The sequence below is a fragment of the Podarcis cretensis genome, assembly GCF_951804945.1.
Source record: "Podarcis cretensis genome assembly, chromosome: 15".
Taxonomy (NCBI): domain Eukaryota; kingdom Metazoa; phylum Chordata; class Lepidosauria; order Squamata; family Lacertidae; genus Podarcis; species Podarcis cretensis.
This window is the reverse complement of record NC_137185.1, coordinates 6,241,384-6,267,903: the sequence shown is the minus strand read 5'-3', so window position 1 is coordinate 6,267,903 and position 26,520 is coordinate 6,241,384. Positions and strand designations below refer to the sequence as shown.

At 44.1% G+C, this 26,520-nt stretch overlaps 3 protein-coding genes across 7 annotated transcripts in view; 1 reads left to right on the top strand and 2 right to left on the bottom strand.

The window, feature by feature from the left end:
- MYO19 (myosin XIX) overlaps positions 1 to 15,410 on the top strand; it is a 36,507-nt gene extending 21,097 nt beyond the window's left edge. For all 5 annotated transcript variants that reach the window (XM_079955498.1, XM_079955499.1, XM_079955497.1 and 2 more), the window contains 13 exons: positions 401 to 474; positions 4,786 to 4,907; positions 5,037 to 5,150; positions 6,291 to 6,467; positions 7,360 to 7,518; positions 8,486 to 8,593; positions 8,793 to 8,863; positions 9,406 to 9,515; positions 10,588 to 10,763; positions 11,820 to 11,949; positions 12,880 to 12,965; positions 13,130 to 13,438; positions 13,941 to 15,410. In XM_079955498.1, the coding sequence (XP_079811624.1) occupies positions 401 to 474; positions 4,786 to 4,907; positions 5,037 to 5,150; positions 6,291 to 6,467; positions 7,360 to 7,518; positions 8,486 to 8,593; positions 8,793 to 8,863; positions 9,406 to 9,515; positions 10,588 to 10,763; positions 11,820 to 11,949; positions 12,880 to 12,965; positions 13,130 to 13,438; positions 13,941 to 14,069 (1,765 nt within the window). In that variant the 3' untranslated portion in view covers positions 14,070 to 15,410. The remainder of the gene's footprint in view (positions 1 to 400; positions 475 to 4,785; positions 4,908 to 5,036; positions 5,151 to 6,290; positions 6,468 to 7,359; positions 7,519 to 8,485; positions 8,594 to 8,792; positions 8,864 to 9,405; positions 9,516 to 10,587; positions 10,764 to 11,819; positions 11,950 to 12,879; positions 12,966 to 13,129; positions 13,439 to 13,940) is intronic.
- ZNHIT3 (zinc finger HIT-type containing 3) lies at positions 12,070 to 20,062 on the bottom strand. Its single transcript, XM_079955916.1, has 6 exons — positions 19,860 to 20,062; positions 18,234 to 18,265; positions 17,566 to 17,649; positions 17,226 to 17,306; positions 15,863 to 16,073; positions 12,070 to 12,949 (listed from the first exon to the last, which is right to left on the bottom strand). The coding sequence occupies exons 1-5, from the start codon at positions 20,045 to 20,047 to the stop codon at positions 15,883 to 15,885; spliced, it is 576 nt and encodes a 191-aa protein (XP_079812042.1). The 5' UTR covers positions 20,048 to 20,062; the 3' UTR covers positions 12,070 to 12,949; positions 15,863 to 15,882.
- Positions 20,063 to 21,684: 1,622 nt separating this feature from the next.
- Positions 21,685 to 26,218, bottom strand: LOC307204238 (lysophosphatidic acid receptor 1-like). Its single transcript, XM_079955837.1, has one exon. It carries the CDS (start codon positions 23,892 to 23,894, stop codon positions 22,929 to 22,931), a length of 966 nt encoding a protein of 321 aa, XP_079811963.1. The 5' UTR covers positions 23,895 to 26,218; the 3' UTR covers positions 21,685 to 22,928.
- Between the last annotated feature and the right edge of the window lie 302 nt (positions 26,219 to 26,520).

The window sequence follows — 26,520 nt, the reverse complement described above, 5'->3', positions numbered from 1 at the left end:
CTGATGGAGAACCTGTGGCCTTCCAGATGTTTTGGACTCCCGACTCCCACCAGCCTCCAACCAGCCGGATGATGAGAGTTGTCTGATCAGACAACCTTTGCAGGGCCATTGCTTTAAATGTTGGTTTGAGCCCATCTTTGCAATTCCCCAAGTTAACTCTGCACAAAGCATGTGTGCTTTTGGGGAGGCAAGGTGGGGAAAGGATCATTCTTTCACTTGTCCTAAGTCTCAGTCTCAATACGGAAACAGATTTTAGGCTAGAAAATTAAGCCCTGCACAAGAGCTGTGCCACAAACGTTTAGGCTTCTCTGTGTCTGCCTCCTCCCTTTGTAGCTGCTTCAAACAGCGTCTCCGTCTCTCCAGCCAATTGGGATGGCACAGTAGCATTTTTCTATTGCAGGGTATTTGACTGGCTGGTGGCCGTGATCAATGGAAGCATCAATGCAGATCCTTCTGTCTGGAACAACTTCATAGGTAACATTTTTCAATCCCTGCTGGGTGTGGGGTATCAACAGGGTTATTTGGACTGTGTACACACACAAGCATATGACTCTTGCACCCAGGAAATCCAGACTCTGTGCTGTTAAAAAGCTGGATTCTGCAGCCTGGATATAAATCATTCAGACCTGGGGTGAGGTAGGGTTGGAGGCAGGGAATACTTTCTTTATTATTATTATTATTATTAATTTTTATTGATTTTCAATGCAAATTAAAAACAAAACAACGCACACATATAAACCAACAGAAACGAGAAAAAAAAACCAAAAAACAAAACAAAAAATACACAAATAAACACATACATATATCCAATTACATTACATTAAGGACTTCCCTCCATCACGGTTTGAGCTCTATTTTAACCTTATCTCCCTGCAGTTTGTTTTTACCATCTGTATCAGTACCTCTCAGACTTTATATTGTACCTACTGTAATTTTAATATTTCCTATATTTTTTCTATATATGTAAAGAATTTATTCCAATCAGTAATAAATTTAACATTTTTCTGATGCCTGATCTTCTGTGTCATCCTTGCTAGCTCTATATACTCAAATAATTTGGATTGCCATTCTCTAATAGTTGGGATATTGGGGGTCTTCCAGTTTTGCGCTAAAAGTAACCTGGCCGCTGCCGTTGCATATTGGAACATGGTTTGGTCTTCTCGTCTTATCTCCTCCCCTACCATTCCTAAGAGGAAAGCTTCAGGTTTTTTAGGGAAGGTGTATTTCAATATTTTTTTTAGTTCATCATAAATAAGTCCCCAAAACCTTTTCACTTCTCTACAGGCCCACCACATGTGAAAGAAGTCGCCCTCTTTTGATTTGCATTTCCAGCAAGTTTTGTCCCCGGTCTTGTACATTTTTTCCAATTTCACAGGGGTTATATACCACCTGTACATCATTTTTTGTAAATTTTCTCGGAGTCCAACACATGCTGTAAATTTCATATCCTTGTTCCAGAGTTTCACCCACCTATCAAATTCTAAATTATATCCAAGGTCTATGGCCCATTTGATCATAACTTCCTTCACTTCTTCATCCTTGGTGTCCCAATCTAGTAGTTGATTATACATTTTAGAAAGGAGTTTAGAATTTCCTTCTATTATTTCCACCTGATATCTGGACTTTTTCTCACTCATCCCTATTTTTTTATGCTCGTTCCATAATGCATTAATTTGATAGTATTGCAACCAAGTATTTCCTCATAAGGTCTGAGTCTCCATCCTTTATCTGATCTTGTCAATAGTTCCTCATAAGTCCATCTTTGTCCTTCCATGTTAGTTTTTTTAATTATGATGATATCAATTGGTGACAGCCAACATGGGGTGTCCTTTTCTATAAGTCTCTTATTTCTGTTCCATACTTCAAGTAGCGCTCCTCTAGAGACATGGTTGGCAAATCCTTTATGTGCTCTCTCCTTATCCTGCCATAAATACGCATGCCAACCAAATCTAGCATTGAATCCCTCCAGATCTAACAAGTCCGTGTTTTTCAACGCAATCCAATCCTTGATCCAACACAAACATGCGGCCTCATAGTATAATTTCAGGTTCGGGACCGCAAACCCTCCCCTGTCTTTACGGTCTGTGAGTAGTTTGAATTTAATTCTTGCTCTTTTGCCCTGCCAGATAAATCTGGACAGGGTTTTCTGCCAATCTTTGAACAACTTTGTGCCCCTAATCACCGGGATGTTCTGAAATAAAAACAGCAGCCTTGGAAGAATGCTCATCTTGATTACTGCCATCCTCCCCGACCAGGAGAGTTTTAGCCGGCTCCAGGTCTCTAAATCTTTTTTAACTTCTTTCCAGGTCTTTATGTAATTATCTTCCACTAAGTTTATATTTTTCGTAGTAATCCAAATACCTAGGTATTTCACCTTTTTCACGACCTTAATTCCCGTTTTTTGCTCAAGCTGGTTTCTTTGATCTTCAGATATATTCTTTGTTAACATCTTGGTTTTAGCCTTATTCAGTTTAAAGCCAGCCAGTTTCCCAAATTCTTCCAACAACTCCATGACTTTATCGATATGCTCTACTGGATCTCTTAATGATATTACCAAGTCATCTGCGTAGGCTTTTAGTTTGTATTCTTTCCCTCCAATACTAATTCCTTTTATTACCGGGGTTTCCCTTATTTTGTTTGTAATTATTTCTAACACCATAATAAACAAGAGAGGAGATAGGGGGCGTCCCTGTCTTGTACCTTTCGAGATCTCAAACGAATTAGTTAAGTTATTATTGATAATCAACTTGGCTTTCTGACCCAAATAAATTGCTCTTATACCCTCCATAAATGGCCCCTCCATTCCAACTCTCTGCATAGTAGGAACTGCCAGGATACATTATCAAATGCCTTTTCAGCATCGATAAAGATTAAGGCTGCCGGGATGTCGATCTTAAGTTCCAGGTATTCAATGACATTTACTATATGTCTTACATTATCTTTTAGGTATCTATTTGGTAGAAAACCAGCTTGATCTTTGTGGATAGATTTTGATAGGTATTTTTTAAGCCTATTAGCCATTATTTCCGCAAAGATCTTATAATCGTTATTAAGTAATGATATCGGTCTATAGTTTCTGATATCCAACTTATCCGACTCTGGTTTCGGAATTAAAGTTATGTAGGCCTCCTTCCAGGAGTTAGGCATCCTTCCTCCTTGTAGGGTATTATTCATTACATCGCGAAGGACCGGAGCCAGATGTTCTTCTAAGACTTTATAATATTTTTGTGACAGACCATCCGGTCCTGGCGCTTTCCCTGGCTTCATTTTTTTAATTGCATCTTTAACCTCATCTGTTGTTATTAATTTATTTAAATATATTTTTTCTTCATCCGTCAGCTGCTCTCTTTTATTCCTCCTCAGGTAATTTTCTATTTCTACTGGCTCTTCATCTTCCTTTTTGTAGAGATTTTCGTAAAATTGTAGGAATTTTTCCTCTATTTTACCGGGGTCTTCTAATATTTGCTCTCCTATTTTAATTTTGTTAATTACATTCTGGTTTTTCCTTTTTCTTAGTTGCCACGCCAGTAAACGCCCCGTTTTGTTTGCAGATTCAAAATATTTTTGCTTCATTGATTTAATTCTCCATTCTACTTCTTGGCTTATTAGTGTCGAATATTCTGTCTGTAACACTTTAGCAATTTGTTTAGTCCTCTCATCCCTCGGATCTACTATTAGTTTTTCCTCACAGTCTCTTAATTGTTTAAGTATTTCGTCTTTCTTTGCTTCTCTCAGTTTTTTTCTATAGCTGTTCTGTTGTATTAAAAATCCTCTTAATACCGCCTTATTCGCATCCCAAACTATATCAATTTTTGTTTCCTTATTCAAATTTATGTCAAAATATTCTTTCAGAGTGTTTTTAGCCTTTTCAATTATTTCATCGATTTCAAATAAATATTCATTCATTCTCCATCTATATGGGCCCAATGATTTACCTTTTATTTCCAGCATAATTGGGTTGTGGTCAGAGAGGGTTCTAGGTTGTATTTCACATTTCGTTGTTCTTATCGATAGTTCTCTTGAAACCCAGGCAGGGAATACTTTCAATTTGCAAATAACTTTCTAGACTGGTCACATGAATCCCACTTGCGGGTGAAGGCTGACAATGTGGGGTTTTGCCCATGGGGCAAATTTTGAATTTTGAGGAAGTATTGTGGGCCCAAGATTGCTGCCATGGGACATGCACCATGACACAAAATGCCTGCCACATCTAAAAGAGCAGGAGAGATAGGACCACAAAATGATGTCAAGATGCCCTGCTTCCCACCCCCAAAAATTCAGTCATCCCCATCAGTGGTGGAAAAGGCACTTCAACCAGCCACTTCCATGCTTGCTTATAGAGAGAAGCTGTATGCTCCTCTGCTCTGTTCAGAATGGGTGGACGGGTGGTGTCCAATCCTGGCAACTAGCGGGAAGGGCCCCAAAGCTCAATGGCTGAGTATCTTCTGTCCCAGGTTCATTCCCCAGCATCTCCAGGTAAGACTAGGAGACACTACCTGCCTGAAACCCTGGCAAGCTGCTGTCAGTCGGTGTAGACAGTATTGAGCTACATAGACCAATCGTCTTGCTTGATATGAGACAGCTTCCGACACCCCAGTGCAGACAGGAGTTGAGCAGGAAGAGCAAACCTCTCTTGTACGCTGTGGAGTTTGGAGGGGATTATTCTAGAGACTTTTCGCGGGCACCACATTGGCGACCCTGGAGCGGGGGAGGGCAGGACATTGTTTTAAGTGAAGCACCCCAGATTGCTGGATCAGCCACCTTGTCTCCCACCCCAACTTCCAGGTCTGTTGGATGTTTACGGCTTCGAATCTTTTCCGGACAACCACCTGGAGCAGCTGTGCATCAACTATGCCAATGAGAAACTGCAGCAGCATTTTGTAAGCCATTTCCTCAAAGCCCAGCAGGTAATGCCCATGTTCAGGTTCTCCCACGAGGCTCTCTTGCAACATCCAGTTCCAACATCGGGGGGGGGGGTGGCTTGGGCAACATGCTGTGAGTGGCCCCCCCACCTCCTCCTTCTTCTGTTTCCCCAGGAAGAGTATGCTGCAGAAGGCCTGGAGTGGTCTTTCATCAACTACCAGGACAACCAGTGCTGCCTGGACGTAATCGAAGGCAGCCCAGTCAGCATCTTCTCTCTGCTGAACGAGGTGGGTCCAGAGCGCTCAGTTTTCTGTGATTTGGGCCTGCTTTGAAACCACTAGTCATTTCTGGCTTTCTGAGAGTGCTGACATCCATGGAATAGGCCTGTTGGATATATATATAGCCAAGACTGTGTGGCATAGTGGTTAGAATGTTGGACTAGGATTAGGGAGAAGCCATTTTATTTATTACTTGTGCTTCTGCCAACCTCATGCTTCCCTAGCCCAAGCCTGCAGGCTTCATTCATTCAGTCATTTACTAACTAACTAACTAACTTTCTATACCACCCTTCATCCTAGGATTGCAGGGCAGTTTACAATATAAAAACACAAAAATGCGTACCATAGTAACAAACAAAAACAGTAACCTTCCATCTTGTTCATGGGTAGATATTTCAGCTCCCCATTGGCTGATAAGTATTAGCACTCACACCCTGAACATCTGTAATAAAGGGAACTTTTTCACAAAGGCAGCACAGCCTCCTATTTACAGGGGAGTAAGAGATTTTGTCTTGAACATGGGTGGTTAGTCTTTTTCGGACCAAGGACCACGTTGACCGATGGTTGACCCTCCGGGGACCAAAGTGTAAAAGGTGGGTTTTGCAAAACAAGAAATGTTAATGCTTTAAGTGACACAATTTGGGTGGAGTGGGTCACAAAAAAACATTTGACATCACAGCAGGAGGAGTGATCAGTTAAAAAAACAACACTGAAAATCATCCAGTGAACTTCATGGCTGAGTGGAGATTTGGACCTTTATCTGTATTTTAATAGATTAGTTTTTAATATTACTTTAATTACTTTCTCACAATTATATTTTACATGTTTCCAGCTTTTGTATTTTATCTATGCGTTTTAATTTGTGTAAGCCACCTTGAGTCCTGGTCTGGGGAAAAGATGGGATACAAATAATTATAATAATAATTGAACCCTGGTCTCCCAGGTCTTAGACCGACACTCAGATCTAATACTCAAGAGAGGTAATGCCTTTGTAGTTGGAGGTTTGATTTACCCGCAATGGCAAACACTTACTTTACTGATAGAGCTGCTCTCCATAGTGTCAATTAAAATTCACTTGGCATCCCCTCCACACTTCTGTCAGTCCAACTTTCCCCATTCTTACTATCTCTCCCTCTTTCTCTCTCTTAGGAATGCCGCCTCAACAGACCCTCCAACACCAGCCAGCTTCAAACCCGGATTGACGTGGCTTTGTCTGATAACCGGTGTGTTAGCAGGGACCGGTTTAGTAAGGAGCCCAACTTCATCGTTTCCCATTACGCTGGGGATGTCCGCTATCAGGTGGAAGGAATGGTGGAAAAGAACAAGGTACACTCAGTAGTGCAATAGCAACAGCAACAATAACAACAACAACAATTATTTATTATTTATACCCCATCCATCTGGCTGGGTTTCCCCAGTGGCCAATTCAGATGTGCAGGGTCCCTTTGTGATAGTCACAGCCATGCCCCCTTCTGCAATTAAAAAAAAAAAACACCTTCTAAGATTATGCACTAAACTTATAATTATACAACAATAATAATTAGGGATGCATTGCAATGATCACTGCAGATCTCCATGTGTTGCCTTTCAGCTATTTCTACAGCTTTCTGCACACAAACATGGGCAAATGATTTGGAGTGCTCCAATACTCTTTTGGAGTGCCTTAAAGTGTGTGTTCCTTGAAGTTCCATTGTACATAACAGAACTTTCACGCTGTTCTCTGGAAACTGAGGCACCTTGTGTTTCCAGCGTTCCTAAATGTTTAGCTTTGGAGCATATAGAACAGCTCCTCCTTGATGTTCTTCTGCATAGGAGCTCTACCTCAGTGGCCGACTCACCACCTTTCACTCTGATAGGCTCCAATCAGCCCAGGTGTGAGAAGACTTATTCTCAGGAGCAATAAAGCTTCTTTCAGGCTGTTTGGGTGACTCTAAGGCATTGGAGACAGGGACCCTGCTGCAGAAATAACAAAACCTCTGGGACACCTCTGGGTATGCGCAAAGAGCTCTTTGGGTGCCAAATCACCTCCCAGTTATTGCCTCCTGGTCTAGGATATTCCCTTAAGTCAAAGTTGGAAGTATTCTCCATCCAGTTTGCAAATATGTTGTCCTAACTATAATATTTCCTCCTGCTCCCTGTAAAAGTTTCATACAATTTTCCCTCGGAAAGCAATAACAGTTGCATGCTCCTTGTCTTCTCTTTCCTGCCTTCAAAAAAGGACCCTGTCCCCCCAGAACTGGTTCTGTTGCTACAGCTGTCCCAGGATTCTTTGCTTCAGAAATTGTTTCCTGTGGAAACCACAAGCCAAAAAACAAGCACAAACGACATCAGGACTCAGATGAAACCTGTGGTGGTTACAGTAGTCTCCAAATTCAAGGTTTGCCCCATATTTATACCATTTTTTAAGCTAAGTACCTTCAAAGCTGTTGTTTGTTTTTCTGCTTCCACACTTCTCTGTACAACAGTGAGGGCTAGAAGCTAGTGTTTGTTAAACAGAATAAAACCTGGGATTCTCAGAACAAATGGTCATTCTGTACACAGAACAATCGTCAGTAATGTTAGATTAGATGTTTCCAAAATGCCCAGCGGCTGGGAATATTACCCACAGGGCCTTGTTTCCCAAGCATCCTGTCATAGAGCTGTGTCTTGCTGAAGATTCTAGGCAGTTTGCTAGGTTGCAAGCTTGGGCCATGCAGGATCAGACTCACTGTTCCTCTGCACGAATTGGGTATGTGTTTGTGTGTGCCCAGAGTGCCAACAACACTCACCATGTCAGGGAATTAGAAACATAAAAGGCTGAATTACGCTGAGTCAGACCTACTGGTCCATCTAGCTCAGTACTGGGCTACATTGGTTAGCGGTGGCCCTTTAGAATTTGGACAAGATTCTCTTGTTTTTTCAAATCTTAAATTCAGCTCTCTGCATTTCCACATCAGTGCAGTATATACTTATCTTTTTAAAAGTCATCAGTGACTTTCTCTTAATGGACACATTTTTGCTATGCCATTTCCCCTAAACAATGCATTTGTCTATATTATTTTTTACTAATGTCTGCATTTTTATGCGCACTCCACCCTAACATAGGAACGTTTGGCTGGAGAACTCCAGAGCAAAATTGAGAGGCGTGTGCATTTCAAAGGATGGTTGTATTTCACTCCACACAGAAAGTGCAAACTAGTTGAATTGGCCTTTAAGCACAAACTGAAATGAATCTCTCCCCCATCCCTACTCTATTGGGCATGGGCAGTATCATTTTACCCCCCTAGGCATCAGAGCTCACAGCCTGAGCATCAGAAATAGAGGGAATGATGAGCACAACACGCTGTCTTCTGTTTGTCCTGTAGGGGTCGCTCGAGAAGCTGATGGAGATCCTGCACAGCACCACCCCACATTACATCCGCTGCATCAAGCCCAACGCAGATTGCCAGGCAGCTCTTTTCCGAAAGGACGAGGTAATGCACTCAGAACTGAACTTCCAAAGCCGGCTGGGGGGGGGGGGGCAGCTCAGTGCCGAGGCCACATAAGTACCTGTGCCGCAGGTGACATTTGAATCAGGGACGTCTTAATTCATAGCTCTCGCCTTTAATTTAAAGTCACTAGAATGGGCACCAGCTCTCAACCCTGCCTTTAAACATCATCCTATTTTGTCAGGTTCTGCAGCAGCTGGAGGCGTGTGGCATCGTGGAAGCTGTCAACATCAGTGCTGCAGGCTTTCCAATTCGGTAAGGCTGTCCAGAGTTGCATTTCCCCCTTGTTTTTGTATTTCGGGGGACACTGATTTGCCCATGTTCATCTGGATTCCCTCTCCCTTCCTTTTGGGTGGGGGAGTAGATTGTACAAATTCAGTCTGATTGCTGGCAACAACCACACTACACTGTCCCCCCACCATAAAACAAGTAGATTGCAAGTAGATATCTAATCACAACAGGGAGGTCAGTCTAGGATGCAATCTTGTGCTGCCACATTTAAAATTAAAGTAGAAAAAGAGAGGGGATCTCAAAAGCAGGGTGTGCACGCCCCCCCATCATTGTGTGGAAAGGCCACCACCACTCTTTCTCAGACAGAAACTCTTAGCACTTCTCTCCTGTTCAGAACAGATGGGGAGGTGGAGTGTTCAATCCTGGCATCCAGTGAAATGTGGGCACGTTTAGTGTAGGAGAGGCTGAGCAGTGGGAGTTGTGTTCAGGATGCCTCAGACTCCACTTGTTTAATCAACAATGCTTTGGACTGATTTTTTCTCTCTCCCTTCCCTTTGACCTGGCAGGATTTCCTTTGAAAGCTTCCTGGAGCGTTATAAAGTGCTGAGGAGATCACCAAAGCAAAAGTCAAACACCACGCATCAAGAGAATGGCTTCTTGCACGTTATGGGGAACGGTGTGTTTCTTTAATCAAGTCTTTTTCCTTAGTAACTTGAAATATGTCTGAAATTTACTGATCTCAGCTTGGTGCACTGAAAAGCCATCTAAGAATCTCTGTCAATTCTCCCACTTTAAATTCCTCTCTTTCTCTTCATACTTTCTGGTGCTATTTCTGGGAGCCAGCTAAAAACGAAGAGCACAATGTTTGGGTGCAGGGTCAAGTTTCCTGCACATGTCCCATTTTGAGCGTGGATAAGCAACCTTGGAATCTTTATTTCACATTCTTTAAAAATTGTATTTATGTCTAGCTCTTATGTTGGGTGGTGATGCACATTTTTATCATCCCTCACTGGCAATGATGCAACTGTATTCTCCCTCCTGTAAGAGGCAGCGTGCCTCTATAGACCGGTTGCTGAGACTCACGAGTTCGGAAGAGCACTGTTGCACCCAGGTTCCCTGTAGGCATCTAGTTGACCTTTCGCCTTGTCCAGCAGGCTCTTCTTATGATCTTATACAAGCCAAAATTTTATACAAGTGGCAGAATGGAATTTTTCTTGATGTCAAAATGGCATTGTCAGAAACCTGCTTTTATGTAAGGGATACTGCTACTTTATTTTCCTCTTCTGTGCATGAATCCAATACCTTTCCAACTACACTTTTTCGTCTCTCCAGCTCTACCCTGGATCTTCTGCTGCTCTTGCAAAAACCCGTTTTTCTCTCTACGGGGCTGTTTCTCCTTTCAAGCAACGAACCGCACCTCTCTTTCTCTGTTTGCTTTAGCAGACCAGGCCAGCCAGTGGAGGTAAGCACAGGGTCAGGTCTCTCATGAGGTTAGGCCAAGCTGTATGTGGCAAGCCAACCATGTCTTAAGTGGTCGCCCATGTTTTTGTCTTTATTTTTATTTCTACAAGATGTGTTTGCCAATTCATCCTAAAACCTCTTAGCGGTTTACATGAAATATTAAAACATAGATTAAAATTACCGATAAAAAACAGTTTAAAAGCTAAAGTCAGCCTCATTTCCCCCCTCAAAATAAAACCAATACAATTTCTATGATTTTAGCAGTACTCCCCTTTCTTTTCTCACAGGTTTGATGACGGCGTCTTATGCAGAGGACAAAAGCAATACTTTATGCTCTGCAGTCCAGGAGATCCTTCAGCAAATGTGCCCCCCTGATGCCCCTCCCCTCAAGCCTACAGAGAACCAACCCCGTATTGTGCCAGTATATTGTGGGAAAACCAAAGTATTTATGACGAACTCCACGGTAAGGGGGACACTTTCAGTGGGTTCTTTGGCATGGAGGCATCCTCACTCTCATCAGAAACAGGATTCCATTTCCTGCAAATCACACCATATGTCAATGGTTCTCAAGTGCTATGATGCCATGGCTCCCCCCCAAAGAATTCTGGGAGCTGCCATTAGTCAGGGGTGCTGAGAGTTGTCAACATAAACCCCATTCCCCTCACAGAGCTGCAGTGCCAGAGTGGTTTAACAATCAGTCCCTCATCTCAGGGAACACTGGAAACTGTAGCTATGGGAGGGGAATGGGATCTCGTAACCACCCTTAGCACCCTTAACAAACCAGAATTCCTTGAGGGAGCCATGGCTGTGTCATGTTAAATGTATTGTGTAAATGTAGCCTTGGTTTTCGTTTAAAAACAGGAATGAGCCAATGTTTGGTTTGGTTTGTTTTTCTTGCGTTTGCCCAAGGAGGCTGGATAGGAATGTACCAAATACATTTTTTAAAAATGAAATAAAACCTAATCCAACACTTTCAACCAAGGTTCACTCACCTGCAGGCTGTACTCTTACCCACCCCAAGCCATCTTCAAAATGTGTTTTTAAATAGTGTTGGTTTTTTTAAAAAATTCATTGACTCCTCCTATATGTCCGCTGTTATGGTGCCAAAATGTTGTTCAGTAATATATTAAAAATTATTTTAAATAGTGTAGAATAGCTGGTAAGAAAGTGTTTTGGAAGTTAGCATTGAGAACTGCAGTTCTTATCATGCCTGCCTTGGCATGTGGCCTCCAAAAGGTCTGCCTGGAAAAGGCTAGCGGCCTCTGCTCTAACCATTACACCACACTGCATCTCCACGCAGGTAGGTTTGCTTACTTGTACTTAGAACAGGGGATCTGCCCACAATGAAAAGTTTGTTATCTCCTTCCTCCGCTGGACTCTGAAACTCTTCTCACCTGGGAGGTTAAATCAGTCTCTTTAAAAATAAAATCCTTTGTTTGGGGGCAGTCCAAAGGCCAGATATGCCTGAAGCCTGATTGCATGTGGCTCCAACTAACGGACTTATTTTTCTCTTCTGTAGCTGGAGCTCCTCGAAGTGGGGCGAGCCAGAGTCTTAGCTGACAAAGCTTTCTGCATCCAGTGCTGCTGGCGAAGGTTTAAGAGGAGGAAGCTGGCTCAAGAGAGAGCATCGGCCACAGTCATCCAGTCAGGTGAGAAGGCGGGTTTACCTGGGTTAGCTCGGGGGCAGGAAACCTTTTTCAGGCCAAGGGGTTACATTCCCTTCTTAGGGCCACATGCCCTCAGCAATAAAGGCAAATTTTACTATGGCACTGTGCTATTTCATATTTCTTAAAATATTCATATACAGATGTTCATAAAAAGCACAAAAGAATGGTTTACAACAATTATACACAAAATCAAAGAGGTCTTCTTAATTGCCTGCACAAGCCTGGCGAAAGTTTTCAGCAGGCGTTTAAAAGCTGGCCCAGAAGGTGCTTGGCTGAATCTCTGTTGGCAGAGTGTTCCACAGGGCTGGGGCAATGACACTAAAAACTTGGGTTTCTTGATGTTGTCAGATGAGGGAAATGACCAACCAAGCTCCTGCAGATTATCTCAGTGATCGAGCTGGGATAGAAAGGTTCAGGAGGTCTCCAAGGTGCCCTGGACCTACCTTGTTCTGGGCTTTGTGAATGCATACACTTCTAACACTCCATCCTCCGGCCAGACCAGTAAAAGCGGTATGGTCAGATTTCAAGGACACATCCCAGCCAGGCAAAAAGCCTTAAGGAGGAGCCAGGCAAGCAGCCTGGTGAGGGGTGTAGTCTAGGGAGCAAATGTGTGACCTGAGGAGAGAAGAGAGACCTAGAGGGCTGTAGGCAGACCCCAGGCCTACAAGGCTTTCTATGTACAGTTTAGAGAGGGGACTCAGCTCAGTGGGAGAGCACTTGCTTTGCATGCAGAAGGCTGCAGGTTCAATCTCCATTTGGAAGGATCAGGTAGCAAGGGATGGGATGGAGGTTTCTCTCTGCCCGAGACCCTGGACAGTCAGAGCAGACGATACTAGGCTGCATGGACACTTGGTATCAGGTCCTTTCCTCCTGTTCCTTATACTCCCTTAATGCAATGTCTTTCTTTCTCAGCTGTTCGCTCGTGGTTGGCCAGGAAACATTACCAGAGGCTACGGAAAGCTGTCAGGGTTATAAAACAGTCCTGGAAAAAATGGAAGGTAAGAGATCAAATTATTCCCAGCAGCTTGTTGGAAAGCTGGAAATGAGGCTGCAGTTACACAACAGAAAAAATAGCACCAACAAAGATTTCTGCTTTCTGAGAATCTCTGCTCTCCCCCCCCCCCCCAAAAAAAAGTTTTAAATACTTTCTGTCTTTCCATAGGCCAAGATGGATGTCCTGGCGGCAGAGGAGTTGGATGACTTAGAAGGAAGCCCCCTCTCCTCCAGCCCTAGGGCAACGGTTTCATTGAGCGAGACCCACAGCAAGATGGAAAAACCACGCCCCCTAAATGCAGCAATCCAGTTCTGGCCTCTCGGGCTGGTCCTTTCAAGCGGCCCGGTGACACTGGGTGCTTTTCAGAGAGACCTCGCCCTCCTGGCCTGCCTCCAAGTGCTGCAGCAGAACAACCATCACAAGGCAGAGACCAAGCAGCGCACGCAAGGGGTCACCTCCATCAGAGCCCTCCCACAGGTAAGGACCATGCGACTAACACCTCCCTCCCCCCAAAAAAACTGGTTGGTTACTGTCTCCCATGTTGCATAGTTGCTTTAAGTGGAATGGAGGTGGACAGAACTCTTTCAGAGTCCGTGCCAGTTAGAAAACCTCAAAACGTATGTAAAAATAAAAAAGCACAACTCTGAAGCCTGATGCCAAATCTGCCCTGAAACATCCAAGGCTCATCCTTTTTTATAAAGGCGGCAGGGGGGAGGGGAACCTGTGTCCCTCCCGATAGAATTGTAGAGTTGGGTGGAACCCTGAGAATCTAGTCTTAACCCCCTGCAATGTATATGTTGCTGGACTACATATCACATTATCTCTAACCACTGGCCATGCTGCCCACGGCTGATGGAAGTTGGGAGTCCAACCACATAGAAAGCTGCCTTATTCCGAGTCAGACCATTGGTCCGCCTCGTTCAGTGTTGTGCATGCTGTCTGGACATGGCTCACCAAGGTAACCCATTTCTCCTCCTAGGGCTCGATCAAGTTCCACTGCAGGAAATCTCCGCTGCTTTACGCAGACACCAGGCCGCACACCCACAACTGCAACATGACCGGCTTCAACCAGATTCTCCTTGACAACTGCAAGCTCCTTTCAGCTTGAAAACTGACTTCTACATGCTTTTATATACTATTTACTGCACTTTTTATGCTTTCTCACTCAACAAGAACCTTCATCAAGCTGCATCTCTCCCACTGCATTTAGGGTACCGTTTCTTCAAAAATGGTTCAGACTGTCATGTGGCATCTCTTGGTGGAAGGTCACAGGGCAATTCTCTGGGGAAGGGACACCTCCCCATTACTGCAAGCACTATACACATATGATGTCAGGGGGAGATCCTATCACACAATTTCTCTGCGACATACATGTTCTATCCATCCTTTCAAAATACAAGAGGACAAGCTGTACCTCATACAAACACTTCTCTGGGGACCAAGGGGGCCTTGTGTCCATGCACAAAAGCTGAGCAGCTTACACCAACACCTGCCAGAGAGACTCCACTTCACCCAGCCTTGCATTTAGCAACTTGCCTGGTCACACAGGTGATCTGGAATTCCATGCAGGCGAGCAAGCAGACTGGCAACCCTCATTTGCCCAACCCTCAGGGCCGTTCTAGCCACAGAGGAAATGAAGCAGTTTCCTCAGCAGACTTGTGGAGGTGGAATTCACCTCCCTGATCCTACCACAAGCCTGCTTAAGCAAAAGCTTTAATTTTTTTAATTTTTTACTAGCCAGTATTTCCTCCTCTGCAGCTGTGTAGGCTACTAGCTTCCTGTCCAGTAAAAATAAAATTAGAATGGCATGTGGGTAACTTATTCACCAGATTAGTTTAAATGTCAGTTATCTTACTCCAATTTACATCAGGAGTTGGAAGCAAAATCTCTAAACCCACTGGGGTTTAGAATTCAAGTCCATACCTCAGGAAAATCACATTGTGAACTACTGTCTTTGAGTTATAAACCAAAGGTAACCTTTTTAAAGTATTGTGAAAAGGTCTGTTTTAAACAATGTTTTTAAACTTTCTTTATTGTAATAAAGGGTGGTTGTTCTCTCAGGAGAGGGAAACAAACCCACTGTCGCTTTGGGACTTTTTTAAAAAAATTGCAGCCTTTGCCAACTGGGTTCTCTCCAACTATATTGGACCACAGCTCCCATTCACCCCAGCTGTCATGTAGCTATGCTGGCTAGGGCAGATGGGCTTCTGCAATCCAAAACATCTGGTGAACACCAGGTGGGCAAATCTACTCTGGGGCAAGACAAAGTTTATGGGCTCAGTCATTTCAAAATTTCAGTAAGCAGAATTCCAAATAGTGCTCCGACAGGAAGATAAGATTTCAGTGTATAAGTACACTCCTTAGGATTAGACACAGGGATCAGTTTCGTACTTACAGGCCATTTTCTACAAATCAAGACTCAATAAAAACGTCCATGATTATGAAATAAGTTGCTGTGTTTGTTTCTCCAGCCTGCTTCTGTCAATGGCTCCAGAACTAATGGGAGCAAAACCAGGGGAGAGGTTCACCCCAAGGAAGTCTCACTGAAATCAACAGGGCAATTGCATTTGATTCCCATCCAATGTAAGATCAAGATGCAATTGCAAGGGCAGTGGGAAACTTGGCTCTTGCTCCTGTTCCAAACCTGAACTCTCTTTACAGCCTGAAGATAATCAAAGGTGGTGGAGAGGCTACTTTTGGAACACAGAAAAGGCAGCGTGTGCAAACACTTAATTTCCCCCCAAATCTAGGGCCCATGGTTACCAGGGGAATGGTGTGCCCTCCCTAGGAAAGAGGGCTAGGAATGACAGCTTATGGTACTCCAAGGGTTAGCCACAAGAGAAGCCCTTCCTCCAGCCTTGCAATAACAAGCTTCCCCATCCAGAGAGGGGCATCATCTACCTGCTCCGCACACACAAAAATCACTCTGGGCGTGTGTTCTCCTTCTCGGGAGGCTCAACAATCCTCAGGCAACAGTCTGCAAACTCCACAAAGAGGGGCTCCTGCATGTATGTCTTCAGGACGGCACTCTTGTCTTTGGCCTGGTCGACAGTGAGCAGCAGCTGGCCGAGGTGGGGGTTGAAGAGGAGGCCTTTGAGTTCTTCAGATTCCCCTGTTTCGGAAAAAGAGGGAGATGACTCCAAGAAGGAGGGTGGGAAGATCCTTGGCGACTGGTGCCCATCCTTTGGAGAAGGACTGGAGCTCAGTGGGTAGAGTGCTGGCTTTGCATCCAGAAAGCCCCAGGTTCAGTCCCTGGCATCTCCAGATGAAAGTAACACAGGGCCTGAGAACCCATCCTGTTGTTCTTAGGCCTCCCATCAGCCACAGCCAGCAAGGGCCAACGGCCAGACACTTCTAGAGGTCCAAAGGTTCTCCATCTCTAAGGTAAGAGATGATGGGGAAAACCACTTTCTGCCCCAAGACCCTGAAGAGCCATTGTCAGGAGCAGACAAGATTGCCTTATTTGGCCCAGAAAGTGACACTACAGTACTTAAACCTCTCACCCTGCCCCCCATATGTGGAATTTGGCTATTGCGGAGGAAACGACATGCAAATTACATATCCCTAAGGGTAAGATACAGAACATTTCTATGCTGTTTGGTGGGATTTCATTTCTAATTTGTCAAATTCAGATATACAAACTCTTCCTCCAACAAACTGCATCATTTAGTTTTCATGATGTGCCTTGTTGCTTTCATTTTTCTACATTATCTGCCCTCTGTTTATTTAAAAAATACACCTTTTGTGCTGCTCCTAAGCCTTGTAATTTTGATTGTTTTTTAATCTGTACTTTCAATGTATTAGTTTTATTTTATTTTAGCAGAAAATATTGGGCAGAGGCTTATGGGGGGAGCTGTGGTCCCAAGTCTCATCAGTCCCACCCACCCAGAGTCAGGGACAGAAAGACAATAACATCTGGGAGGGTCACATGCTCTCCATGCCTGCTATTCAGGAACTTTGGGCATGAAATCAGACAATGGATTCTTAAAGCAGTGATGTCCCCCTACCCATAAAATAACAGTTGGAGGGTCATCTGCTCACGTAAGAACCAATTGCTTCAATTCACACATAGGAATTTCTTTATAGTAGGAATAACCAACTAGTCACCCTCCAGGTGGCCACTGGGACTGCCACTCCCATCAGACACAGCAAGCAGGTGGTTAGGATGATGGGTGTTGTAGTCCAAAAGTAGCAAGAGAGCCACAAGCTCCCCCACCCCTGTTTTACAGGAAAAGTTAACAATATTTCCCACTGGAAAACTTACCCAAGAGCCGAAGTTTCTGCAGGGGCACCTTATCGTCCTCATCATCTTCTGTCAGAATGTCATCCACTGACCAAGAACATCCTGAGAAAAAAGCAGGAATAAAGTAGTGCCAGCAAAAGTACCAGGGCTGGTACCCACCAGTCCATGGTGCCTTTGTCACCTGCCACTCAGCCACAGTGGGAAAACGGGATACTGTCCTAGAAGAAACTTCAGTCTGATCCAGAAGGGTCCTTATGATGCTGTGACTCAACTGTTTCTCTTCTCTCAGTATGACCCCAACTATCAATGCCAATTAAAAGCCTGTTTGTTTTCGCAAGCGAGCTGGAAAGGGTGCACATACCTTCATTGTTCGTGGATGCCGTCCTCTGGGAAGTTTCTTGACTTGTAGGCTGCGGACGTGGCTCTGCTTTGGGTGCACATTGTTCTGTTCAAATGCCAAACACATCTCATTACATCCAAGCCAAGGGAAGTGAGGGGTTGAGGCCATTCTTTTTGGTTAAGAATGCCCCCACCATATATTTTTCCCGCCCCTCCATTTTATAATATATATAAAACAGAACAATTATAACAGACAAAAATTAAAATATGGAAAACAATAGAATGAGTACAGTTGCACATGTGTTAAAATAACAAATGTCATCAGATTATCAAGTATAATTCCAGATTTGCCGGCGGTTAAAGGCAATATGGACCTCTCTTCTGGCAGCACCTTCAAATTCCCGAGGCTCTAACTATTTAATCACCACCACCCAAACTAAGGTTTTGGGATATTATTGGTATTTCTGAAAACCTCAGGCTTTTAAGTCCACCACCACTTTTCTTGTGCATGGGGGAGGCCATTTTGGCTAAAAATGCAACGGCACTTGCAGCCTGAACATTGGGATTGTTGTGACCAAAAAGTAGCCATCTGTCAAGTATGGTACATCACAAAAGTCCACTATAAACCCACACTTGCAGAGCGAATTACTCAAGGAAGCCTAGTCATTATTTAAAAATATATAATCCTACCTTTATGTTTCTTGCAGCAGGACACTGAACAACTGCAAGAACAAAGAGAAGTTTAAGTGGAGACATTTACTTCTTTCCCAAGGAATTCAAGGCCAGGCTATAAGGTGCTTCTCTCTCCCCTCCCACCATTTTATCCTCACAACAAACCTGTGAGATAGATCAGGATGAAAAAAGTGTGACCTGCCCAAAGTCACTCAGTGAGCTTCATGGCTGAGGGGGGATTTGAACCCAGGTCTCCCATGTCTTAAGCTTGACACCATTATCACACCACAAAGGCTCCTTATATTACCGCTGCACAAAACACGACTCATTATTTATAGAGCTTGCCCTTTCTCAAAAATTGGTTTATGCTACATAAAAAAATACAATATGCAGAAGTGGCCAACTTGGTGCCTTCTGGATGTTTTGCATTCCCATGGCAAAACAGGGATGATGGGAGTTGAAGTCTGCAACATCTGGAGTGCACCATGTTGGCTACTCCTGAAATTTTTGCAACATCAACAATAGTAAGATAACAGTGTTAAAACCAAACATTTGCAACTCCTTCATGGTATAGCAGCAGGTCAGTGCATAATGGGCAGTGAGCAGGACCACAAAAACAGTCTCCTCCTTTATATATAAACCATTTATCAGCTGTAACTTCTCTGCATAATGGCAGAAACGGTTTCAGTGGCTTTAGTTTGTCATCTTTGATATTTTATGTTTATTTTATTGTACATCACTTTGGTAACTTTCCATTGCCATGAATAGCCTCATCCTCTGTGAATTTGTTCAATGCTCTTTCAAAGCCATCCAAGTTGATGGCCATTGTGGGAGTGACTTCTGCTTGCTGTGCAAAGAAGTCCTATCTTTTATCTGCCCTGACTCTTCCAACATTCAGCTACCCTGACCATCCAAAAGCTCTATTGTTATGAAAGGAGAGGGGGAATTTCTCCAGCCACTTTCTCCATGCCATGCATAATTTTATAAATGACTATTGTGTCCCCTCTTACTTGCCTTTTTTATTACCTAAAAGGTCCCAAATGCTGTAACTTTTGCTCCTAGAGGAGTGTCTCCATCCCCTTTATCGTTTTGGTTGCCCTTTTCTGAACTTTCCCAACTTTTTTTTTTTTTTACGTGAGGGAGCCAGAAAGTGTACACGGAATTCCACTTCTTTAATTATGGAACAGGTATTTCTCACCTTTGCTATTCACTTACTTTTTACTTGCCTTAGGGACTGATTTTAAGTAAGATCCCCACATTAGCGCAATCAACAATGAGCTAGTAATTCTTCCGGGTCGGATGGGGGAGTCATGCGCTTTAAAATTATGGATGTGATCCCAAGGGAGTTTCATTGCTCAGTGGGGATTTGAACCCTGGGCTCCCAGGGCCTCGTCCAACACTTTAAACCACCACTGGGGGATAACTGCCCACACACCCAAGCGAACACAGGATCTCGGGGCTGTAAGCCCATACACACTTTCGCGACAAAAATTGAGCTCCCCACCCCCGAGCCACGCCTCTGAGCACAGACACAGCCCCGCAGAGCCACCTCTGAGCACACACAGAGTGCCTTCCGTCCCTAAATAACCGGAGCCCACCAAAGGGCTCTCGTGGGGGCACTGCTCGCACCGGCCCGCTACTTACTATCTCTCCCGGCAGCCCGGGCAGCGGTACTTGGCGCCGCCCCGCCCGCCTTCCCCGCACACGACGCACACGCGGGAGCCGCCGGGCCTCTGCATGGCGGACGCTGCGGCTCGATCTCGGCTGGGGAAAAACTCCCACGTGCGTCTGGATCTGGGGCCAGGTCGGGCCAGCAGAGCACCCGAGCCCATCGATAGGCCGCGCCTCCTGCTCCTGCATCCATTCGAAACAGGATGGCGCTCGATTGCAATGGCTGAGCAGTCCTGTGTTGCACGCACTGATTAAGCCCCAGTGAGGGAGAGAGAATGATCTCCTCTCTCTCTTGCATTGTTTTTAAGCTCTTCTTTGGGGGATTCTTGCTGCCTTTCAGTTTGTAACCCCCATACCCTGTGCGTGCGTGCTGTGGATTGGTGCGGTGGTTGCTGTAAATCGTAGTAGTGGTAGAAGTAATAAATAATAATCATATACCGTTGTTGTTAAATCTTAGAACAACAACAACAACAACAACAATTTGTTATTTATGCCCCAGCCACTCTGGGCACCTCCCAACCAAATATTAAAATACAGTTATACATCAAACATTAAAAGCTTCCCTAAACAGAGCTGCCTTCAGATGTCTAGTAATGGTAGCAGTAGCAGTAATAATAGGTATTGGGCTGTATGGGGTGCTAGGGGAGCGGTAGTACCTCTGGTAGTGTAATAATAAAATTTAAGGTCTTATACGTCAGTACTTCTCCTGGGGTCGTCTGTGCATCTTTGGTCCCCACCCTGTACTTGGCTCTCTCCTGTGGCTCCTAGAAGCTGTGGGCATGCCGGCAGCAGACACACCCTGGCCGGCTAAACCAGGTGAGGGGAGCCGATGGGTCTCAAACCGTTGGGGAGTTAGGGACGACTCCTGCTTGCGAAGAGAGGCTCCCGCGGATTGAGTGAACACTAGACCAAGAGTGGGAAGGTAGCCCATCTTGTAGAAGGGGGGGGGGGGGAATGCTGATCCTGTACCTCTGCTGTTTTGCAGGATTTCTTCAAGAGAAGAGAAGGGCTAAGGGGTAAATCCCACACACCTTTGGGATGGAGTCACTAAGACGGTTGGCTGGCACTGTGAATGCCTCCTCCTGGCAACTCCTTGCAGCCAAGCTGGTGCCAAACATATGCAGAAATTCTCTAATTCAATTGAGCAGGTGATGGGGAAAGGCTTCTCCCTGAAATCTTGGGAGAGTTGCTGCCAGTCAGAGTAGACAATACTGGACTAGATGAACCAAGAGTAACGGCAGGGTATAATTACAGACAATATTGTTATATTATTCAGGGGCGCAAACTCTTATCCGACAGAATGTCTGGTTTTAATAATTTGTTTAACTGTGTTATGTATTTTATTCTATTTTATATATTGATATTTTGTAATGGTTTTGGCTAGACAAAGTAAATAAATAAATAAATCTCAGTAGTATTGCTACTGCTACTATTACATCATGATCATAAGCTGTAAACTGATTGTGCATTTTGGAAACTTTGGTGTTTTAATGATTTTGTAGTCATGTTGCAAAGTCTTATGTAAACATAAGTTTATGACAAAGGAAAGACAGAATATTTTTTAAATTGTTTTTCTTAATCTGTTTTAGTCTTATTATTCAAAAAAATTAATGTCTTAAATAATTGTTATTGGTTTTTTAGTGATAAGGTTATTGTTTTTTCTTTGTTATAAACTACTTTGCAGTTTTTCACAACCAAGTGATGTAAATTTTATGAAATAAACAAGTTGCAGTCAGAAAAATAACTGGGTGACCAATGTGTCCAAAACCAGGATATATGTGTGCATGTGTGTGTATTCTTTGAGGCTGCCTTTGAGGCCAGATGATGGAGCTAAGCCACATAAAAATGCTAATGTTTGCCCTCTGTAAACATTGTGAAACATCACTATCTCTTGTGCATTGATGTACCAGTGAATTAAATTAAATGTGGTGAGCTTGGCTTTGCTCAGAGAAAGGTTAACGATACTAAAAGGAAGGATTGCATTTTATTAATGTCATGCCAAAGCAAACACTGCAAAGCCTTCCCAGTTGGCTCTGATGTTACATTGGTTTTATACACACACAAAATCCTTCTAAAGCTGCTCTGCTTGAGAGTAAATCCCATTGAACCCAAAGGGGTCTTCTTTTTAGTAGATGAATTGCTGCATGAGATTTCCCAGTTCTGCTACATATATTGGTTGAGGTTTCTCAGCTGAGTTTTGTTCATGCTGAAGCCTTTGCCAGCCTGGTGTCTTCCAGATGTTTTGGACTTAAAACTTCCATCAGCCCTGCACTGTATAGCCATGCTGATTGAGGCCAATGGGAGTTGTAGTCCAAAATATCTGGAGGCTACCAGGTTGCCAAAGGCTGCCCCAGATTGTTCCATAAGAAAGCACATTATCCAAAGTCACCATGCGTCACATACAATTTGATGCAGCATTTATTTTTCATCCTATCTTAATATGTTTTTTCAATCAACAACAATATTTTAGTCAGTCCAAATATATATGTGTATATAATTACATTAAGCTGGTGTTTCCCAGACTCCTGTTACACCTGCCCAACTTTCTGTACTGCATGAAGTTTGGAATGTTGCTGTTAATTCTAATCAAAAGGAGGGTGGTGTGAACCTTTTAAACCACTAATCGAAATTCTACTGTATAATAACTCACTCTGAAGTTAGTTCACAATAGATAATTTCAACCCAACACGATCCTGTTCATGAATGCTACCAAAGTGTAGGTAGCACAATTCTATTGTCAATAGGAGAGAGCCAATGAATTGAATCCCACTCTCCCTTGTACTTGAGAACTGTCCAGTGCTGAAGCTGGCTCGCTTTGGTGAGCTGAAACATTAATTCAGATCTCTGCAACTGCCAAGTACCCATAGCCCCTATAAAGAGATTTACGCTGCAATCCTAAACACATGTCCTTGGGGAATGCATCCCACTGAACTTCTGAGTAGACATGCATAGGACTGAACTCTCAGTGACTGCTCACTGCGGACATTTAAAGATGTTTGGGTGAAAACGTACAAGACTGGATTCACTTTGGTCCGAGCAGGGTCACATTTTCCCAATGGCCTGCACTTCTATGCGGTTGCTGGAAGGGGACTTCAAAAACCTGAGTCTGTGCCACAAAGTTTTCACTTTCAGGGTGTAGATGATGGGGTTCCCCAATGAATTCATGGTGATCATGATGGCGGTAAGGTTTCGGAAGACGTAGACATCCATGGAGAAATTGTTGGGGCACTGCTGAGTGGTTATATCCAGGACAACACCAGCAAAGAAGGGTGTGTAAGACAGCACAGACAGCAGCCATATGAATATGCTTGTCCGGGCTACTTGGATCTCGGCCAGCCTGTAGGTGGCATGGGTTTGCCCCAAGGCACCCATTGCCATCTTGTGTTTCCTCAAAAACCCAATGATGTTGCAGTACGTGAAGAAAGGGAGGACCAAAACTACTGCACAGTGAGGGATAGTGATGAAAATAAGGTAGTTGATACACAGAGGGCTGTAAAGGGCAGAGGCATTGTCTCTATCCAAGCAATTCCAGCCCATCAGGGGCAGGAAGCCCAAAAAGAAGCTAAGCCCCCAGACACCCAGCACCATGCCCAGGATCTGGTTCCTGCCAAGGCGCCATCTTCTCCTCAGGCATTCCGCCACAGCCAAGTAACGCTCAATCCCAATGAGGACTAAGTTGTAGATGGTGGCCAGGATTGACATGGTGTAGAAGGCATACGCTGTGAGGAGTTCCTTGGACCCACTGATGGTACTTTGAGGGTTGGTGATGAACAACAGGGCGATCCAGAAGCCTGTAGAGCTAGTGAAGAGGTCGGAGAAGGCCATGTTGCAGAAAAGGATGAAGATGGGCTTGCGCAGTTCTTTGGAGTACACCACGGCAAAGATGACGGCAGAGTTGAAGAGCACAGAGATTAAGGAGATGGTCAGCTGAGGGGCACCCAAGGAAAGCACCAGGTCACTGGTCCAAACATGAGTGGTGTGGTTGGGGCAGCTCTGGTGCTTAATCATGGTGAGGGTCAGGCTAAATCAATCAGGAATCGATCAGAGGGGAGCAGGAGCCAGCAAGGCAAAGCCAAGAGTCGAAGGCAAGAGTCAGAGCTAGGAAATTAGTTGTTGCTCTGGCAAAATCTCAGTCTAAACACAAAGACTTGTACCGCTGTTTCTGCCTAGGAGGGGCTAACGGCAACCTGGGTGCTGGGAGGTCCAGTCCAGAGACTGAGGATTCTTATGCTGCCTTAGAAAATATTGCAAGGTATGGTCACTCACCACATCAGGCAGCTGCTCCCAGAGCTCTTTGAGGCCTGGTTCTAGCTCCAGTGACTCCCAGTGACAACAGCCCAAGCTTTTAAATGATCACTCTTTTTCTTCCCATAGCCTACGGTCCTAAGATGGATGGAAAGTTGGGTGACCTCCTGCTTTGCGGCTCCAAGCGGTGGGGGTTGAACACAATAGGTTTCTGCTTTCCAGAATACTACCCAAGTTGTGGGTTAAACGTTAACTCCTGTGCGTCAAAACATTTTGGTTATTGGTTCAGGGTGATAACTCCCAACCCTGAGGTTGCTAGGATGGTCCTAGGTAGCAAAGGCATCTAATAAGCTCCCTGTAATCTCTCTGTGTGGTTTTCTCCATCTGGAATCTCATCTTGGACGCCTACACTGGAATTGCGTTAATTAACTGCCAAACATTAAGCCTCTTGAAGCAAAAACAGTCTCTTCAGAGAGAGAGAGAGATGGGGAGAGAGATGGATGGATGTCTAGATAGATAAGAGAGAAATGCCAAGAACAGATAGCTAGACGGGGATAGATAAAGAGAGAATAGGACTGTAAAGTTGGAAGTCGCCACAACGGTTATTTAATCCAAACCCAGGAAATTTGCCTTCCAACCTTTGCTGAGAAAGCTCCAAAAAGGGAGAGTTCACCACCCACTGACACAGTTTGTTCCAGTTTGTCGAACAGCTCATACCATCGGGAATTTCTTCATAATGTTTCACCAGAATCCCCTCTTTTTGTTGTTTGGACCCATTGGTTCAGATCCTGCTATCTGCAGCAATGAATTTTCTCCATTGTCTACCCAACAGCTCTCCAGATATTTGAAGACAGCTGTCCTATTGCCTCTTTATCATCTCTTCTCCAAAATAAATATGCTCAGCTCCCTCAACCTTTCTCCATAGGACTTGGTATCCAGGCATCTCACTATCTTGTATCTCCTTCCTAGAGAAATGTTCCTGCTTGTCAATATCCTTAAACTGCCCATCAGCAGCCAGGGTCAGGAGGTCAGCAGTAAAAAGCACTGGTGTCAGTGAAGTTAACTCTTCAAAGAAACCAAAACAGTGAAGGCTTAACGATTGCAGCAACTCTTCCCAGTAGGACTTGTCCCCATGAGGCAGTTGCAGGGACCGAATGTGCCTGCCTTGCCACTGCTCTCTAAGGCCTCTCCCAGTTCCTTTTCCTGCAGCCTAAGGCTCCATCTTCATTTCTCTGTGTCCAGCCAGTCCATGACATTGCCCCAAAACTGGCCACGGTATTCCAGGTGAGATGGACAGGTGTGCGTATATGTTAGGGACAATGTAAGTTGATGTGCACAATGCCAAGCGGTTAATGCGCTTAACCACCAGGCATTGCACACATTCTCCAGGGGTGATGGCGAATGTGCTCATAATATCTCCATGAAGGAGGAATTGTGCACATTTTTCCAGTCAATCTACATTTCTGGAGCGCTTTAGAATGCTGAAATAGACAGGAGTATTTTGGCACTATTAAGTGCCAAGAAATCCATTGTGGTTGCTGCTTTTGTGGCTTACAGTCCACTTTTGTCATAATCAATGCTTTAAGCCAGGGATGAGGAAGATGTCACACTGCAGATGTTGCTGGGCTTCAATTCCTATCAACTCCAACTAGTATTTCCGATGATTAAGGATGATGGGCTTTGTAGTCCAACAAGATCTGGAGGGCATGCAGTAAGAATCTTAACTATGTGAACTACGTAAGAATGAAGGCATCTGTCAATTTGGGTTTCTCTCAGTTTCTCATTTTTCCACATCTAATTTCAGTTCTCCACATTTCCATGACAGGTTTTTTAAAGCCTTTATAAAAATTCATTAGCATTTTAATGCAAATTTATCCTAGTGCACCAATTTTTGAATGCAATTTCTCTAGATGTGCACATTTCCCCCTGATAGTCAACATTCTGTGATAACTGAGCATGCTCAATGAGTTATTACTGAGGTGGGGAATTCCCCCTTAGGATTTCTTTTCCCAAAAAAAGGTTTGTGATACGCTCTAATACCTCCCATTCTTGAGTGTGGATGATGCTATTTTGACCAAATAATTATAATAGCAAATACCTTTGTGCATCAGAAGTAGATGGAATGATACCATGCCAATGTCCAGAATTCTTAGTTGCAAAGCAAATCTTCCGGGCTCTTCAGAAATCCAAAATTTCCACACATGAGCTTCACTTTGATTGCATCAAAATCCACCTTGAATAAGAAAAGAGGATGGGTTTGCACATACCGCACTAGGACAGGAGAGGGCACTGTTTCAAATGGAAGCACTCAACCATCTCTCTTCTAATTGCAAACATATATCTCCTTTTTAAAAGGATGCCTAGGTTGTCACTCTAATGTCTATTATCA